Here is a 17,632-nt window from a genome sequence, read left to right as displayed (position 1 = left end):
GCTGTCCTGTTGGGTCCCCAAGGGGTGGGATGCCAAGCCTGTGCTCATTGGCTTGAGGGGTTTGGGTGGCAGGGGCAGCAGAGTTGTGTTGGGCTGGGGTTGGGGTGTCAAGCAGGTAAACTTGGAGGGTGTGGGGTGTGGCAAGCTGTCTGTAGTCAGGAGGCACAACGGTAGAGGATGGGTTGCTTGTGGGAACAGGAGTGTGTCCACAGGAGGGAGCCCCGACTTTCCTGCCCAAGCCTGCTATGAACTGTTATCGTCAGACCTTAGCCTCCTGAGTAGCTAGGATTATAGACATGGGACACCATCCCTTTGCTCAACTCTGAAATTTGTATTTGGTTTTCAAATCGTAAATTGTTCTGAGAACAGTTACCATTTTACACTAAGCTAATAATACTTTTAGGTTAGGCTTGTGCTCCCTCTGCTTCTGCTTCTGGGTGCTGAGATTATAGGGATGACACCTCATAGCCAAAGCTCCACATATCTCTTAAATGTGTTATCAAATGCACTTCATAAATACAAAAAAAGGGGGCTGGAAGTTTTGGCCTAGTGGTAGATGCTTGCCTAGCATGCACAAAGTCCTGGGTTCAATTCCTTGATCTCATATACACAGAAAAAAAAAAAAAGAGGAGTGGTGTCAAGTGGTAGAGTACTTGCCTTAAGAAAGCCCAAGGAGGGGCCGGGAGTTTGGCCTAGTGGTTAAAGCGCTTGCCTGGCATGCATGAAGACCCGGGTTCGATTCCTCGGTACTACGTATAGAAAAAAGGTGGAAGTGGTACTGAGGCTCAAGTGGTAGAGCTCTAGCCTTGAGAAAGTCCAAGGACAGGACAGGAAAAAAGAAAGATAAAAAATAATATTATTTCAATTACGTAAAATTAGCATCTTTTTATTAAGACATAATCAAATAAATACTCAAAAAAGTTTGTCCTTCAAATAGAGTGCCTACAAATTAATAAGAACAAGTAATCACATTTTAAATGTGTTTCTTTTTCCATTTGTGTTTGTACCAGTGTGACAATCCCCCTTCATATAGCTATCTCGGTGGAAAACATTAATTTGGCTTATGTTTTTAGACAGTTCATAGGCTTAGATTCTATTGATTCTGGGCTTGTGGTGAGGCAGAGCCTTTTTTCTTTGGAATCCTGTTAGCAAAACTCTGTTTATCTCATGATGGAGGGCAAACAGAGTGCCAGAAAACTAATAAGGTCCGGGTTAACCCCTCAAAAGCATAACCCCTAGTGACCCACTTCCTGAAGATTCTAGAACTACCCACAATAGTGCCACTAATTGGGAACCACGAATTAAGCCTCTGAGTCTGCAGGAAGCATTTCCTATTCAAACTATGACACCTTTTAAAGCACTGCCTTTCTCATTATAGAAACAATTCCTTTTAACTAGCTCTTCTTTGCCACCTGGGAAAAAACAATTTTTCTAAGATTTGGCAAATAAGCCTGGTGCTGGTGGGTTCAGATCTGTAATCCCTATCTCCTCAGGAGGCTAAGATCTCAGGATCAACAACTGAATCAAGCTTGGGTAGACAAATCTGTGAGACTCTTGGTTGGAACCTGCCAGAAAACCACGTGGACACACAAGCACATAGACCAAAAGGAGGTGTATTGCCAGCAAAGGAACTGACAGGGCCACTTCTCACAGGGAGAGAAGAAGTGCCAGCTTTGTCTGAGGTGACTACTTATAATGGGGGGAGAGGTGAGATTAGGAGGAAGGGACTTGGTATGGACGTGTGGGTCCAGGACTTCATCATGGTGGGCTAGAATTTAGAGCAGCTGCCCAAGTAGTAGATAAGGAGCTTGTAGCTGGTCACATTAAAGGACTCTGTTATTTTTTGTGGTTGTAATAACTGCCCTGAATGGAGTGTCATCAAGGAAAGGGAGAAGGATTATTAGTGCCTGCACTGAATGGGCTTAGTGCTGCTGAGAAAAGGAGCATGCTAAGCCACAGGGAAGGAGCCCATTGAACTAACACTTGTGGGGTTTTTTTTTTGGGGGGGGTTGGTCATGGGGCTTGAACTCTGGGCCTGGGCACTGTCCCTGAGTTCTTCAGCTCAAGAATACCACCTTACTCCTGCAACCTTGGTGCCACTTCCAGTTTTCTAGTGGTTAAATGGAGATAAGAGTCTAACAGACTTTAGTGCCCGGGCTGGCTTTGAACTATGATCCTCAGATCTCAGCCTCCTGAGTAGCTCCTGAGTAGCTAGGATTACAGGCATAATCCTAGCCCGGCTTGGACTAACACTCTTATCTCCAATTAACCAGCAAAGAGCCAGAGGTAAAAGTTCAGAGCACCTGCCTTAAGCAAAAGAGCTGAGTAAGAGCATGAGGCCTGAGTTCATGTCCTGTATTGGCACTCAGTAAACAATACGTTTATGTTGTAAATATGTTTTAATATAACCATTGTTGTTGATGTTGCTGTCATTCCAGTCCTAGGGCCTGACCTCAGGGTCTGGGTCCTGTCCTTGAGCTTTTTGTTTGCTTCATGCCAGTATTCTATCACTTGAGATACAGAACTACTTCCAACCTTTTGGTAGCTAATGGTGGCTCATGCCTACAATCCTAGCTACTCAGGAGGCTGAGATATGAGGATCACAATTTGAAGCCAGCCTGAGCAGAAAAGTTCATAAAACTCTTATCTCCAATAAACTACCCAGAAAAAGCCTGAAGTGCTGTGGCTCAAGTGGCAGAGTGGTAGCCTTGAGCAAAAAAAGGTTCAGAGACCTAGGACCCACAGAAAGAAAGGAAGAAAGAGGAAAGAAAGAAAGAGAGAGAGAGAGAAAGAAAGAAGAAAGAAAAAGAGAGGAAGAAGAAAAGAAGGAGAGAAAGAAGAAAAGAAAGAGAAAGAAGGAAGAAGAAAGGAAGGAAGGAAGGAAGGAAGGAAGGAAGGAAGGAAGGAGAAGGAGAAGGGAAGGAAAGGAAAGGGAAAGAAAGACCCAAGAAACAAATTGAGGTTCTACAAGGATGGCTTGACAGAAGTGCCTGCCTAGCGAGAACAAAGCCCAAGTTCAAACTCTACTACTACCAAAGGGGGAATCTAGAAATACTGTTCCCCATACTTTGTTTTATGTATTTCTTTTGTCTCACAAGGATTATGTTAGGAAAGAGCAGAATTCAGCCAAATTGAAAAACTGAATCGGTGTGAAGCTTAGTCAGTGGTTATCACAGAAGAGCAGGTGTTCCTGAAGTCTGGGATTCACAGCAGTTTGGTTATCTGCCATTTGTTGAGCATCTAGTCTATGCCAGGTTCTGTGATGGTGGTCAGAAGACAGAGGTGTAAACGTCCTTGCTCTAGGGATTTGGAGACCAGCAGAGGACACGGATGAAATCAAAGCATAGTTCTATTGCATGCAGTAGACTAAACAACTGGAGAAAAATCAGCGGATGTCCTGGCTCTTGCTGGAAATGACTTGGAAAGTAGAAAGGAGAGGAATAGAAAGGAGTTTTCTCACAACTGAGAAAACTATGCCAGATGCCAGTGGCTCACACCTGTAGTTCTAGCTATTCAGAAGGCTGAGATCTGAGGATCCTGGTTTAAAGCCAGCCCAGGCAGGAAAATTCATGAGTCTTATCTCCAATCGACCACCCAAAACTGGGAAGTGGTGCTGGGGCTCAGGTGGTAAAGCTCTAGCCTTGAATTTAAGGAACAGTACCCGGGCTCCAAGTTCAAGTTCCAGTATTCATATTAAAATTAAAAAGAAAATTTAAAAGCATGAGAAAACAGAGTCTTGTACATGAGAAGGAGGTAGTCAAGTCTTTATTCAGTAGCACACAATGGACACCACTGGAACACAGGATCCAGAATTCTGTTTTGAGCTTGTCAAACTATGTAGATGATCAGTAAGAGACACTATCATTACCCACCATCTTCCCTATCTCATCACCCCTTGGGACCCCATCATTTCCTACCCTAGAGCCCAGGGGAAGGAGTCCCAATATCACTTTAAGTCCCCAAGGAGAAAAGGCAATGTCAATGTTACTTGGGACATCGACATTTCCCCCGAGTGTCATGCTCAAGGAAAGGTGGATGGCGGTCACAGACCTGTGGTTGGTCAGACTCCATGCTTTCCCTCCTTGCTTTGTCAACAGTCCTCTTGCAGCTGCCTGGCTTGACATATTTCCAATCAGCCGTGGATGAATGAAAGGAAGCCTTTCAGACTTGTCAGGCACAAGAGTCTAGGAAATTGCTTTTGCACTGCCAGTCTCTCTTGGCTCTCTTAGGATTTTATTCTCTCTCTCTCTCTCATAATCTTTCTCTAGATAGCAATGCTGCTAGTTAGGCTTCTGCTGTCTGCATCAGTGTTTATTTGGGGATATCTCAAAAAACCTGTAGGGCTTTAGAACTTGCAAACCAAAGTTCTTCATGAAGGATCCTGCTTTTCAGTAGATATTGGTTAGAAATCAACACCAATCGGAGCTGCACTGGGACTCAATAAAATCACTGCCAGAAAAGATGGAATCAAAAAGTAAAAAACAGATACATTGTACTTGAAGTCCCTCTGCCCAAAAAAAAGAAGTAAAGTCATGACTTCAAAGAGAACATTGTGTGTTAACTTATTCTCTCAAAGCTAGCATTCTACCACTTGAGCTACAGCTCCACGCTCCACTTCCAGTTTTTTTGGTGATTAATTGGAGATGAGAGTCTCTCGGATTTCCTGCACCCGCTGGTTTAAAACCTCCATCCTCAGATTTCAGCTGCTTGAGTAGCTGGGATTCTAGGTATGAGCCACTGCTGCCCGGCCGGAAGAAAACAGTTTTTAACCACTAGAAATGAACGGAACAAAGGGTGAGTGTGACAAGCGTGGTATTAGTTAGGTCAGTCTTAGAACTCTCCTTGTTCATGTTTTGTCTTCTGGCACAGGGTGGTCTTGGCATGACCTTCTTTAGAGCACTGGGAAGCATTGTCTTTCACTTGAGTCGTGTCTTCTAAGAGAGGATCAGAATGTAGACATTTTTATCCTGGGAGGAAGGAGGGGAGGGTGGGTCTGATACTGTCTTTCTCAATACCACAAGAAAGAACAGCATGACAAGTCAGAAAGCCCTTTGTTCCTGAGGCAGAAGATCTCTGTCTGAAGAAACAGATCAGGGACAGCTGGGGGCTGGGGGCTCATGCCTGTAAGCCTAGCTACTCAGGAAGCTGAGATCTGAGAATCATGGTTCAAAGCCAGCTCAGGCACAAAAGTCTGTGAGACTCTTATCTCCAATTAACCACCAGAAAACCGGAAGTGGTGCTGTGGCTCAATGTGGTAGAACACTAGCTTTGAGCTGAAGAGCTCAGGGACAGCATCCAGGTCCAGAGTTCAAGCCCCATAACTGACCAAAAAAAAAGGAAGAAAAGAAAAGAAAAAAAAATGAACCAGGGAAGAACATTCAGGAAAAGCAGCATAGTGCCCAACTTCTCCTGAATACTCGTGATCCCATCTCTTGTCATCTTGTCAGCCTTATAGTACAAGGTATGAGAAGGGCTTCAAAGATGGGTGGAGAGAAACCAGGAGAGAAAATCCCTTCAGAGTGAGCACATGTGCATGCACGTGTGTGCACGTATACACACTGTGGAGATGTCAAGGCACTCGGAGGTGAGTAGGAGTTGAGATCCATCATTTAGTGGATTTGGACACTGTTCCTTGCACACTACCACTTGAGCCACAAACCAACTTGTGCTTTTACTTCTCAATAGCCTGTTGTGTTTTTACCTGGAGGCTGGCCTTGGACTTTAATCCTCCTGTATAGCTAAGGTTACAGGACTATATTGCCACACCCAGGCTGCTGGTTGAGCTGGGATCTCATGAGCTTTTTGTCTAGGCTGGCCTGGCATCATGTGTTTCCTGTTATCCACCTTTGGTGTAGCTGGGATTTGGGCATGAGATGTCATGTTATGCTTTTAAAACTGTAACTCATCTTTCATTTACTTAAAACATAGTTTAGGTTGGATTCCATGGAGAAACAGAGGGCCAGAAAGAATTTCCTTTGTGATTTACTACCTGTCTCATTACATTACCTTGATATATCCTTTTACAGTGTTCTTTAATGCAAGTATATGCTGCTTATATTGCTTTTCTTTCCCATTGAAAATCCTCCTTCTTGCGTATCAAATCCTAGCCTTGAACCTTAGCCCCACTTCCCATTTTCTAGTGACTAATTGGAGATAAGAGTCTCAGCTTTGCAGTACCTTGGTTGGCTTCGAACCATGATCCTCAGATCTCAGCCTCCTGAGTAGCTAGGATTACAGGTGCGAGCTACCACTCCCAGCTGAGGATTGATTTTTAGACTTCACTTTCTCCAGAGTACTACCTGTCTCCTTGGTCTCGCATTTGTTCCCTATGATATCCCCCCTGCCACACAACATCTGACATCTCACTAGGCAGGGAGCTATACTAGCAGAGTGTTGGGCCCATTTTTCAAACCTGTGGCCCACCTCTCAAAACAGCTGGACCCAACAGTAAAAGGCTGGCCAGCATGCCTTCGAGCTCTGGCAGCAGCAGCTACTCTGGCTCAGGAGTGGACAAAACTCATGATCGGCCAGCCCACCACCATATGCTCTCCCCACAGACTAAAGGACCTTTTATCTCATAAGCTCTGTCCTCCCTTTCCCCTTCCCGCTTACAGTTGTTTTGTGCCACTTTTATTGAAAATCCCAACTTCTCATTGGAAAGTTGCCCCCTCTTAATCCAGCCACTTTACTTCCATCCAACTCTAACTCTCTTTCCCATTCATATACAGAGACCTTGGCAGAACTCACACCCCTTTTACAGCTATCTCGGACACGCCTCTCTCTAACCCAGAAGACACCTGGTATATTGATGGCAGGTCCACATCTACCTCCCTGGGCAGTCGGGTTGTGGGCTCTGCTATTGTTAACAATCGCACCACCATTATTGAAAGCAACCCCCTTCCCCCTGGCACCATTTCACAAAAGGCAGCCTTAACTAGGGCCTTAACCCTAGGTAGGGGTCAGAGGATTAACATCTATCCAGATTCAAAATATGCCTATCATATCTCCATTCCCATGCAGCCATCTGGAAGGAGTGTGGCTTCCTGTCCACAAAAGGGACCCCTATCACTAATGCTCCTCTTATTCTTAAGCTCCTGGAAGCAGCTTCCCTTCCCCAACAGGTAGCTGTTATTCACTGCCGGGGTCATGGGACAGGACCTGACGTCATCAGGGTGGGTAATTCAAAGGCAGACCAGGAGGCAAAGTTAGCGGCCCAGAGACAACTTCCAGCTCCCTTACTCCTGGTACTACCTCTGATCCAACCCTCTTATACCCCACAGGAGCTTGAGGAACTTACTCAACAGGGAGCCTCCCAGGAAGTGCAGGGATGGAGGACCCTGGGAGGACGACTAGTTCTTCCCAAAACACAGCAGACAGCTTCCTGTCTCAGATTCACCAGGCCCTACACATAGGATTCAAGCCTCTTTCCCACCTTCTGAAATCTTTAATCTATTGTCCTGGCCTAATCACACGACTAAAAACTATTACCCAAGCCTGCCCTACTTGTTCCCTTACTTCCCCACAGGGCGGTCTCTGACCACCTGCATTCCCCACACACCAACTCCGGTGCCATACCCCAGGAGAAGACTGGCAGATAGATTTCACTCGCATGCCCCCATGTAAGCGACAAAGATACCTTCTAACTATGGTAGATTCCTTTTCAGGATGGATAGAGGCTTCTCCCACAACATCAGAGCAGTAATGATTCCTTAATCTCTGAATCACTAAGCACAGCTTTGGGACATCATAAATGCAGAGTGAGTGTTGAATGACTTCCTTGATAGAAAACAATTTCCATAGATGTTGGAGAGGAGACACCGGAAGAATTGCTAGGAAGACAGATAATAGAACTACTCAATCTTAGATGAAAGAAAGGTACAAACACACTTGAGACCACAGGTAAGCATTTGTAAATTAACAACCTTATGTTTTGGGAACAAAAATTGCTGGTGTGCTATAGAATACCTATTGCTGACAGAGAACCAACAATTTCAAACTCAATTCTTAGCCATGCACCAATGGCTCACGCCTGTAATCCTAGCTACTCAGGAGGCTGAGATCTGAAGATCAAGGGTCAAAACTAGCCCGGCAGAAACATCTGTGAGACTCTTATCTCAAATGAGCTACCAAAAAGCCACAAGTGGAACTGTGACTCAAGTGGTAGAGTACCAGCCATGAGTGAAAAATGAAGGAATAGAGCCCAGGTCCTGAGTTCTAGTACTGGTGCACACACATTCACACACACACACACACACACACACACACACACACACAAAACTAGGCTGTCTGGGCAAGTTCTCATTCTGGTTGAGATGAAAACTCACAAAATCATTTTTCTTACAAAACCATTTTTCACGGAATCATTTTTTTCAGAAGTTTTCACCCAATCGTAATGGTTAGTGGCATTGTTATCATAACAAGGAAGCCTTATCCATTCTGATTCAACAGTAGGAAAGGTGAAGATGAAGGCATTTTATTGGCTATGCTTTAACTACCCTTTATAAAATTTTTTTTTCTCTCGCTATATAATCTGATGATGATTTTTTGATGCTTCAAATACTTATAGGACTTATGACTAGAGCCAGTGGAAATATGCGTGATGCTCCATGACTGGATGACTTTCAGGACCAAAGAGGCTTCACTCGTGGCAGGATGGTTCTCATATGATGTCACCGGTGGAAGCAAGAGCAATTCCCAGTGGGAACCAGAGTGATGGGATGACAGAGTTTATCCTGGCAGGCTTCCCAAATCTCAATGGCACACAAGTGGAACTGTTTTCCGTGTTTCTGCTTGTCTATCTGCTGACTCTGTCAGGTAATGTGCTGATCGTGGGGGTGGTAGGAGCAGATAATCGTCTGCAGACCCCCATGTACTTTTTTTTTGGGTAACCTGTCTTGTCTAGAGATTCTCATCACTTCTGTCATCATTCCTAAGATGCTGAGCAATTTCCTCTGGAGGAAACACACCATCTCTTTTGCTGCATGCATTACTCAATTTTATTTCTACTTCTTCCTGGGGGCCTCTGAATTCCTACTGTTGGCAGTCATGTCGGTGGATCGTTACCTGGCTATCTGCCATCCTCTGCGATACCCCTTGCTCATGAGTGGAGCCGTGTGCTTCCGTGTGGCCTTGGCATGCTGGATGGGGGGACTTCTCCCTGTACTTGGCCCCACAGTGGCCGTGGCCTTATTGCCTTTCTGCAAACAGGATGCTGTGGTACAGCATTTTTTCTGTGACAGCGGCCCACTGCTCCACCTGGCATGCACCAATACCAGGAGCCTGGAAGAGACTGACTTCATCTTGGCCTCTCTGGTCATCGTCTCCTCACTGATGGTTACTGTTACATCCTACGGTCATATAATCCTGGCTGTCTTACGCATTCCCTCCACATCAGGTCGTCAGAAGGCTTTCTCCACCTGCACTTCACACTTAATGGTGGTCACTCTCTTTTACGGAAGTGCCATTTTTCTGTACGTGCGCCCATCCCAGAGCAGTTTTGTGGATACTAACTGGGCAGTGACGGTGGTAACAACGTTTGTGACACCACTGTTGAATCCATTCATCTATGCCTTGCGCAATGAACGAGTAAAGGAAGCTTTAAAGGACATGTTCGTGAAGGTGGTGGCAGAGGTTCTAGGGACTCTTTTGCTTGCTGATTGTACATATAAGAAAACTGTGAGGTGAAAGTTAAAGAATTTGTCAGGTGTTAATGGCTTGTGCCTGTAATTCTAGCTACTCGGAAGATGAATATCTGAGAATCCCAGTTTGAGGCCAGCTAGACCAGGAAAACAAATCAAAGGGACTCTCACCGCCAATTAACCAGAGTGGAACTGTGGTTCATGTGGCAGAGTGCCAGCCTTGAAAAAGAAAACAAAAGGACAGCACTCAGACCTTGAGTTCAAGCCCCACCACACACACAGTTGAGGAACTCAATGTCTGACCTTAAGTGCAGACCTCTCCATTGTCACTTTCCATCTATTACAAACATCACCAAAGGCCTGAGATCTAGAATCATTAATGAACTTCCATGTGATCAGTTCTGCACTTTTTCAGGTTAAAAAAAAACTGATTATGTATTACTAACGTAAATAAATTAATTCTGTATTAATAACACATATTATTTTTGTGTTTGTGTCAGCACTGTGGCTCAGAGCCTGGGTGTTGATGTTGTCTGAAGGAAAATGACTGATACCATTAATCAAATATTTAATGATATCTGTACATATCAAAAGTTAAAAAATTACCAACTGGGCCTTGATGCATGGCTTAAGGGAGAATGGAGTTGCCTAGCAAGATTCAAAGTTCAAACCCTTTGCCACCAAATAAAATAAAACAAAATTGCAAAGAGTTTCAGTAATGTCTTAATATCCTTCCAATTGTTTATACAAGCTTTTAAAAATGTCATTATAATAAAATGGATTCAAAATGAACAGATGAATTTGAAGCCATGTGTTCTTGGAAGAGTCTTGTTCTATTTCCCTGGGAAGACACCTTGATTTTCTCTTATTTTTGCTATTCTCTCTGCCTCTGTCTCTCTGTCTCTCTGTGTCTTTGTCTCTGTCTCTGTCTCTCCCCCCTTGGCAATACAGGAGTTTGAACTCAAAGCCTTGCATGCTCTATCATGGGAGGTATACTTCCAGACTTTTCACAGGAGTCAAGAGAGATTGCCTTGATGATATGAAGTCTGAAAGGCAAGAAGTGCTCCATTAGTGTTGAGTGTAGAAGACCATGAAACAGTTCGAGTTAGGACTGCTCAGGCCTTGGGTTCACTGGCTGAGATTCTTTGTGGGGCCTGGGGCAGATTTATTTCCACAGCTTTTACACCATCTTAAAGATCCCAATCCAGAAAAGCAGTATGGGGATGTTTTTCTTGGGTCTTTCCTTTTTTTGTCTGCATAGTACATGTCTGGAACATTTTGAAATGTGACAATATGATAAGGTAAGGACCTTAGCCTCAGATCTTCTCTGAGACCCTTAAGAATCACCAGTCTATGAGGAGAACTGGTGTTCTCAGTCCTAAGGGGGAGAAAAAGTTGCTTGTCTAAAGGGACAGTATTGAATCATCTCCAAACTCCATCTCATCACTGTGGAAGCTGGTGTTTCTCTACTTAAGCAGAGCCCTGACTCCAGCTCTTCTTTCGCCAGCCCTCTGTCTTGGGGTCCTTTCAGCTTCCCAGTGGGCGCAGTTTTCTTAAAGGGATAAAGATCTTATTTGGGTTTGGAAACTCATATCCTTGTTCTAGCTAAAACCATTTTCTGCATTTTAAAACTATCTGTCCTTCCCTTAACCTTTCTCCTGGGTCTTGCTTATTTATCTCAGGTACTGCTGAATGCTTCCCTCTCTCTTTCTTTTTTGTGCCATTTCTGGGGCTTGAACTCGTGACTTGGGCCCTCTCGCTTAGCTTTATTGCTCAAGGCTACCATTGTACCACATGAGCCACAGCTACAGTTCTAGCTTTCTGGTGGTTAATTGGAAATAAGGGTCTCATGGACTTTTCTGCCCAGGCTGGCTTCAAACTGAGATTCTCAGATCTCAGTTTCCTAAATAGCTTGGATTACAGGCAGGAACCACTGTGCAGAGCTCAGAAGCATTTCTGCCTGTTACCAGGGTCACAATTGGGGTGCTGGTCATAAAGCTTCAGAGGAAGCCACGTGCTGGTGACACATGCTTGTAATTCTAGCTACTCAGGAGATTGAGATCTGAGTACTGAAGTGTCGGGAGCAAGAGTGGAAACAAACTGTACTTTGATTTGCATCAGATAATTGCTTGATTGTCTTATTGTTTTTTGGCCTTCTCCTGTTCAATTGATCTGAGATTTACCATATGAATGTAACCCTCAACAGCTCCCTGATTAACGATCTGGATGTAACACCTGGGAGGGCCCTGGTCTCCGGAGGGGAGAAAAACTTTGTGTGAAGAATAAACGAGGCGGCAGTTTTTGCTTGGGCTGCAGACCTCCTGGACCCGATGTGTTTGTCTTTCTTCTAATTTTTCCAGTCCCTGCCCCTTATTTCAGGAACCCCAATTTGCTGCCGGGAGGCCCCGGCATCTGGCGCCCGAACAGGGACCCTGAAAATCTGGGACGAAGGTGAAGGACCCCTCCCTGTGGTGAGTAACACATCGTAGGACTATTAAGAGAGTATAGTCAGGAGTAATAATTATGGGTCAAGCTAATAGCCATGAGTTATTTCTACCGATCTTAACAGGCCTATTTGAAGCCCACGGAACGTGGGTGGAAGAGGGGGTGCTTCAGAGCTTCCTACAGTTTCTCGAGGAAGCATGCCCGAGGTCTGTAGAGGAGGCATTCCAAAAAGCCTGGCAGCGGATAGGAAAAAGAATTCAAGATTATTATGAGGTATATGGCCCCGAAAAGACCCCAATAGAGGCTACTACTGTATGGAATTTAGTAAGTAAATACATAGATCCTCTACATGAAGATGCTGAACTTAATCTTGAATTAAGGGAACTTTATGAGTTAAAGGACCCTTCTGAAGAACCTGAGGCTGAGCCATATGCCGCAGCCCAAGAGAGTCTAAGTGAGATCTTGCAAACGGAACAACAACCAGTAGATATTGAGTATCAGAATTCAGGTTTGAATACCAAGGAGGAAAGTTATGATGAGTCAATGGAGGGCCGAATGGCTACGATGGAGAAGAAGTTAGAAGAAATCCTACATTTTCTATCGAAAATGGGGACAGAGCAGAGAGCCCCCTCAGAAGTAGGAAAGAAATATGACCCTCAGGCCACTATGGTGTCTGATTCTAAACCTTACCCCTCACACCCACCGCCTCCGGCTGCAGCCTTACGGCCTCAATCCCTTTCTCAACCTTTAGGCAAGCCTAAAGGCCCTAGCAACAAGTCCCTTTTAACAGGCACTACAACCAGGCACAGTGCATCGCAATTAAACCTGACTCAGGCTGCTAGAGAGAGGGAAGGTATTTCAGGGCCTCGATGCTTCCCTAGTTTAGTTGATCATGATGAACAAGTATACCATCAACCTGTTCCTGTTAAACTATTACAGGATTTAAAAAATGCCTGCTCCCAATATGGGCCAACTGCCCCTTTTACTCAAGCAATATTGGAGGCCGCGTGTGCTGGTATTGCATGCCCAAATGACTGGAAGTGGCTTGCCAGAGCATGCCTTAGTGCGGGAGAGTACTTATTATGGGAGACAGAGTTCACTGCACAGTGTCGGGCTAAAATTGAAACAAATAGGTCTAAGAACCTGCCTTACACTGTTGATCAGTTGTTAGGAGAGGGAACCTATAAAAACACCAAAGATCAATTGGGTTATGCAAAGGAGGCCTATTTACAAATAAATGCTGCGGCGAGAGAGGCTTGGAAAAAGTTACGCAATTCCAATCGTACAAAAAATCTAGTAGAAGTTAAACAAGGACCAAATGAGCCTTATTTAGAATTTTTGTCTCGATTAATGGAGACTGCAGACCGCCTAGTACAAGATGAGAATGCAAGGGAGATTATAGTTAGACACATAGCCTATGAAAATGCCAACGCCGCCTGTCAGGCAGCTATCAGACCCCATAGGAATAAGGGAGGAATCACGGACTTTATTTCACTGTGTGCTGATATTGGACCCTCCCATGTACAAGGCCTTACTTTAGCCGCCGCTCCTCAAGGAAAGACTGTTACTGAGTCTCTAAAATATAGAGGTCAGCGGCATTCTCGGGCTGCTAGACCCCCAGGGCGTTGCTTCTCTTGTGGACAAATAGGACATTGGATGACGCAATGCCCACGCCAGGCCAGGCAAAAGAGAGAAAAATCACCTGGCACATGTCCACGCTGTGGTAAAGGGAAGCACTGGGCTAAAGATTGCAGGTCAAGAACAGATCGCAATGGCCGCCCGCTTTCGGGAAACTGGAGGAGGGGCCAGCCCCTGGCCCCGCAAAACCATGGGGCAGTCCCTCCCTCTTCTCGGCCACAAGTGCATCTTCTAACAACCCCCCAAGATCAGTCTCCGGCCTCCTCCGTGCCACCCCAGGAAGTGCAGGATTGGACCTCTGTTCCTCCACCTGCTCAGTATTGACCCCAGAGATGGGGACACAAGCTCTCCCCACGGGGGTCTTTGGCCCCCTTCCCCCGGGAGTGGCTGGATTGCTGTTAGGGCGAAGTAGCTCAGCCCTTAAAGGGATACAGATTACACCTGGCAAAATTGACCAGGATTTTACTGGAGAAATCAAAGTTATGGCCTCTGCCCCGAAACACGTGGTATCGATCCCAGCCGGTCAAAAATTAGCACAATTAATACTTGTGCCTTTACCTCCCGGGGAGACTGCTAATTCCCCATGTGGACAGAGAGGATTTAGATCTTCTGATATCTATTGGGTACAAAGCATAAAACAAGAGAGGCCTGAGATGACTATATTTATACAAGAAAAGCCCTTTAAAGGAATATTAGACACTGGAGCAGATGTGTCTGTGATATCTAAAAAACATTGGCCAGCCCAATGGCCCCTGACAACCTCTATGACTTCCCTACAGGGGGTTGGGCAAGCAACTGACCCACAGCAGAGCAGTGCGATCCTTGTTTGGAGAGATGAGGAAGGGCACTCTGGTCATTTTCAGCCATTTGTCTTGGATCATCTGCCAATTAATTTATGGGGTCGTGATATCATGGAAAAAATGGGAGTGTATATGTTTAGTCCTAGTGCTGCGGTCACTAAGCAGTTACTTGATCAAGGCCTCCTCCCCTTTAGGGGACTAGGCCGAGCAGCACAGGGGGAGCTAGAGCCACTCCAACCCCAGTCTCACCCTACGAGACAAGGATTGGGGTATCCCTTGACGGGAGCTGTCGTTTGCCCTCCCCCTCATGCTGATCCCATAAATTGGCTCTCTGAACGACCGGTATGGGTTGAACAGTGGCCTCTTTCACTAGAAAAGATCATTGCAGTACAGCAGCTGGTACAGGAGCAGCTGGATTTGGGGCATGTGGCCCCTTCTAACTCTCCATGGAATTCTCCAATTTTTGTTATAAAGAAAAAGTCAGGTAAATGGAGACTGTTACAGGATTTGAGAAAAATAAATGCCACAATGGAACTGATGGGGGCCCTACAGCCTGGCTTGCCTTCACCCATGGCAATCCCAAAGGATACTTATAAGATTATTATAGATTTGAAGGATTGTTTCTATACTATACCCCTGGCGCCTCAAGACTGTAAGCGCTTTGCCTTCAGTGTCCCCTCTGTTAATTTTAAAGAACCCATGAAGCGATATCACTGGCTTGTGCTCCCACAGGGCATGGCAAATAGCCCAACTTTATGTCAAAGTTTTGTGGCTAGAGCCATTTCTTCCACTCGTGAAAAATTTTCTTCTGTTTATATTGTTCATTATATGGATGACATCTTGTTGGCTTGTTCTGACCCTATCGTCGTACGACAAGCCTTTGGACAACTAAAGTAGGATCTGAGCCTCTTTGGCCTTGTAATAGCAGCTGAAAAGGTTCAGGAACACCCGCCTTTTACATATCTAGGCCATATATTAGGCCCACACTATTTTAAAAGCCAAAAAATACAATTAAAAACTTCACACTTAAGAACTCTTCATGATTTTCAGCAATTCTTAGGAGATATAAATTGGCTTCGGCCTTATCTAAAGCTCTCCACAGGAGAGTTAAAACCCCTCTTTGATCTCTTAAAAGGAGATACCAACCCTACATCCTTGCGCGAATTAAATCCTGACGCCAGGAGGGCCATCCAAATTGTAGAAAAGGCAATTTCCCAGCAACAAATGACCTATTGTGACTATTCTAAACCCTGGGGAGTTTACATTTTAGCTACTTCTCACTCCCCAACTGCTGTATTGTGGCAGGATGGCCCACTTTTATGGCTTTATCTACCATCAACACCCGGCAAAGTGCTGACCCCCTACTACGAATTGGTAGCTAATCTGATACACATGTGCCGAGTGGATTCCCGTAAATATTTAGGTCAGGAACCTCATTTTATCTGTGTCCCATATAATTTACAACAACAAGATTGGCTATTCGCCCATTGCGATCCTTGGGCCATTGCTTGGGCCAATTATACGGGAAAAATTTTGCATCACTACCCGTCTAACAAACTTCTCCAATTTGCTGCGTGTCATACGTTTCTATTTCCTTCCATAGTACAGGCCTCGCCTTTATCTTCTGCCGCTTTGGTATTTACAGATGGATCCTCAAATGGAACGGCTGCTTTGACCATTAATGGGAAAACTCAATCTTGGGTTACAGGTTTTTCCTCCGCCCAAGAGGTGGAGTTAGAGGCTGTTTTACAGGCACTCGTCCTGTTACAAGACGAGCCCTTTAACTTATACTCAGACAGTCAATATGTAATTCGTGCTCTTCAAGTCATAGAAACTGTTCCCTTTATTGGAACTACTAACTCCAATATTCAGACCCAATTTCGCCAAATACAAACTTTGCTTTGTTCTCGCAACCACCCCTGTTTTTTTGGCTTTGTTCGAGCTCACACTAATCTTCCTGGCCCTTTAAGTGAAGGCAATGCGGTCACTGACTCTGCCACCAGAGTTTACTTAACTCAGGTTGAACTTGCTAAGCAGTCACATGCCATCCACCATCAAAACAGTCGAGCCTTGCGCCGACAGTTCAAATTATCTAGGGAAGCAGCGAGACAAATAGTTAAGACTTGCTCCAACTGTGTCCCTTTTTCACCAGCCCCCCATTTAGGTATAAATCCACGAGGACTGCTTTCTAATCACATTTGGCAGATGGATGTCACGCATGTTCCATCATTTGGCCGATTAAAATATGTTCATGTTACTGTAGATACTTATTCTAATTTTATCTTGGCCACCCCCCTTGCTGGGGAAGCCACTAAACATTGTATTTCTCACTGCATTCGATGCTTTGCTGTGATGGGGATTCCCTCGCAAATAAAAACAGATAATGGCCCTGGCTATGCAAGCCGAGCATTTCAATCCTTCTGCCGTTCCTATAATATCACTCATATTACAGGCATTCCTTACAATCCTCAAGGTCAAGGCATCGTGGAGAGAGCTAATGGATTATTAAAACATCAAATTGCTAAAATACAGAAAGGGGAGTCGTATCCCGCTACCCCTGTGAATATACTTAATCATGCTTTATTTGTTTTAAATTTTTTGAATTTGGATTCAAATAATTTATCTGCTGCTCAGCGATTCTGGGAAAAAAGAGAGCAGCGTGCTTTTGCCTTAGTAAAGTGGAAGGATCCCCTAACTGGTGCTTGGCATGGACCCGATCCTGTTCTAACCTGGGGTCGAGGGCATGTATGTGTTTTTTCACAAGGAGAAAATGACGCCCGCTGGCTGCCTGAACGCTGCGTTCGGATCGTGGAGAGTGACAGTGGCCATCCAAGCAGCGACTCACTGGGCCTACACCCCCAACCCTCCAGTGGTGCATCCTGCGACGTGGAAAGGACCTGAGTTATTTGTGCATGTCTATTGGGACTGCTACTGATCCACTTGTTCCACACATTCATATGAGCTGTGTTTCTCCTCCTTTTACTATTATGTAGGGACCTTTTAACATATTCATTGACTCTACACAATTTAATATGTGACATTATTTTGTCTTTACCATCCCTCTTCTTAATAACCTTTTTTGTAAAAGATGCCCAGGTGAAAAGCAAAGGC

At 44.9% G+C, this 17,632-nt stretch overlaps 1 protein-coding gene across 1 annotated transcript; it reads left to right on the top strand.

Moving 5' to 3' along the window:
- The first annotated feature begins 8,696 nt into the window (after positions 1–8,696).
- On the top strand, positions 8,697–9,684 carry Or6s1 (olfactory receptor family 6 subfamily S member 1). Its single transcript, XM_090320249.1, is given in 2 exon segments — positions 8,697–8,873; positions 8,875–9,684. Coding segments are annotated over 2 exon segments (966 nt in total). The 5' UTR covers positions 8,697–8,717.
- The last annotated feature ends 7,948 nt before the right edge of the window (positions 9,685–17,632 follow it).

The sequence above is a fragment of the Megascapheus bottae genome, chromosome 2, assembly GCF_031878675.1.
Source record: "Megascapheus bottae isolate mThoBot1 chromosome 2, mThoBot2.hap1, whole genome shotgun sequence".
NCBI classification, from domain to species: Eukaryota; Metazoa; Chordata; class Mammalia; order Rodentia; family Geomyidae; genus Megascapheus; species Megascapheus bottae.
This window is presented reverse-complemented; position numbering and strand designations above follow the sequence as displayed.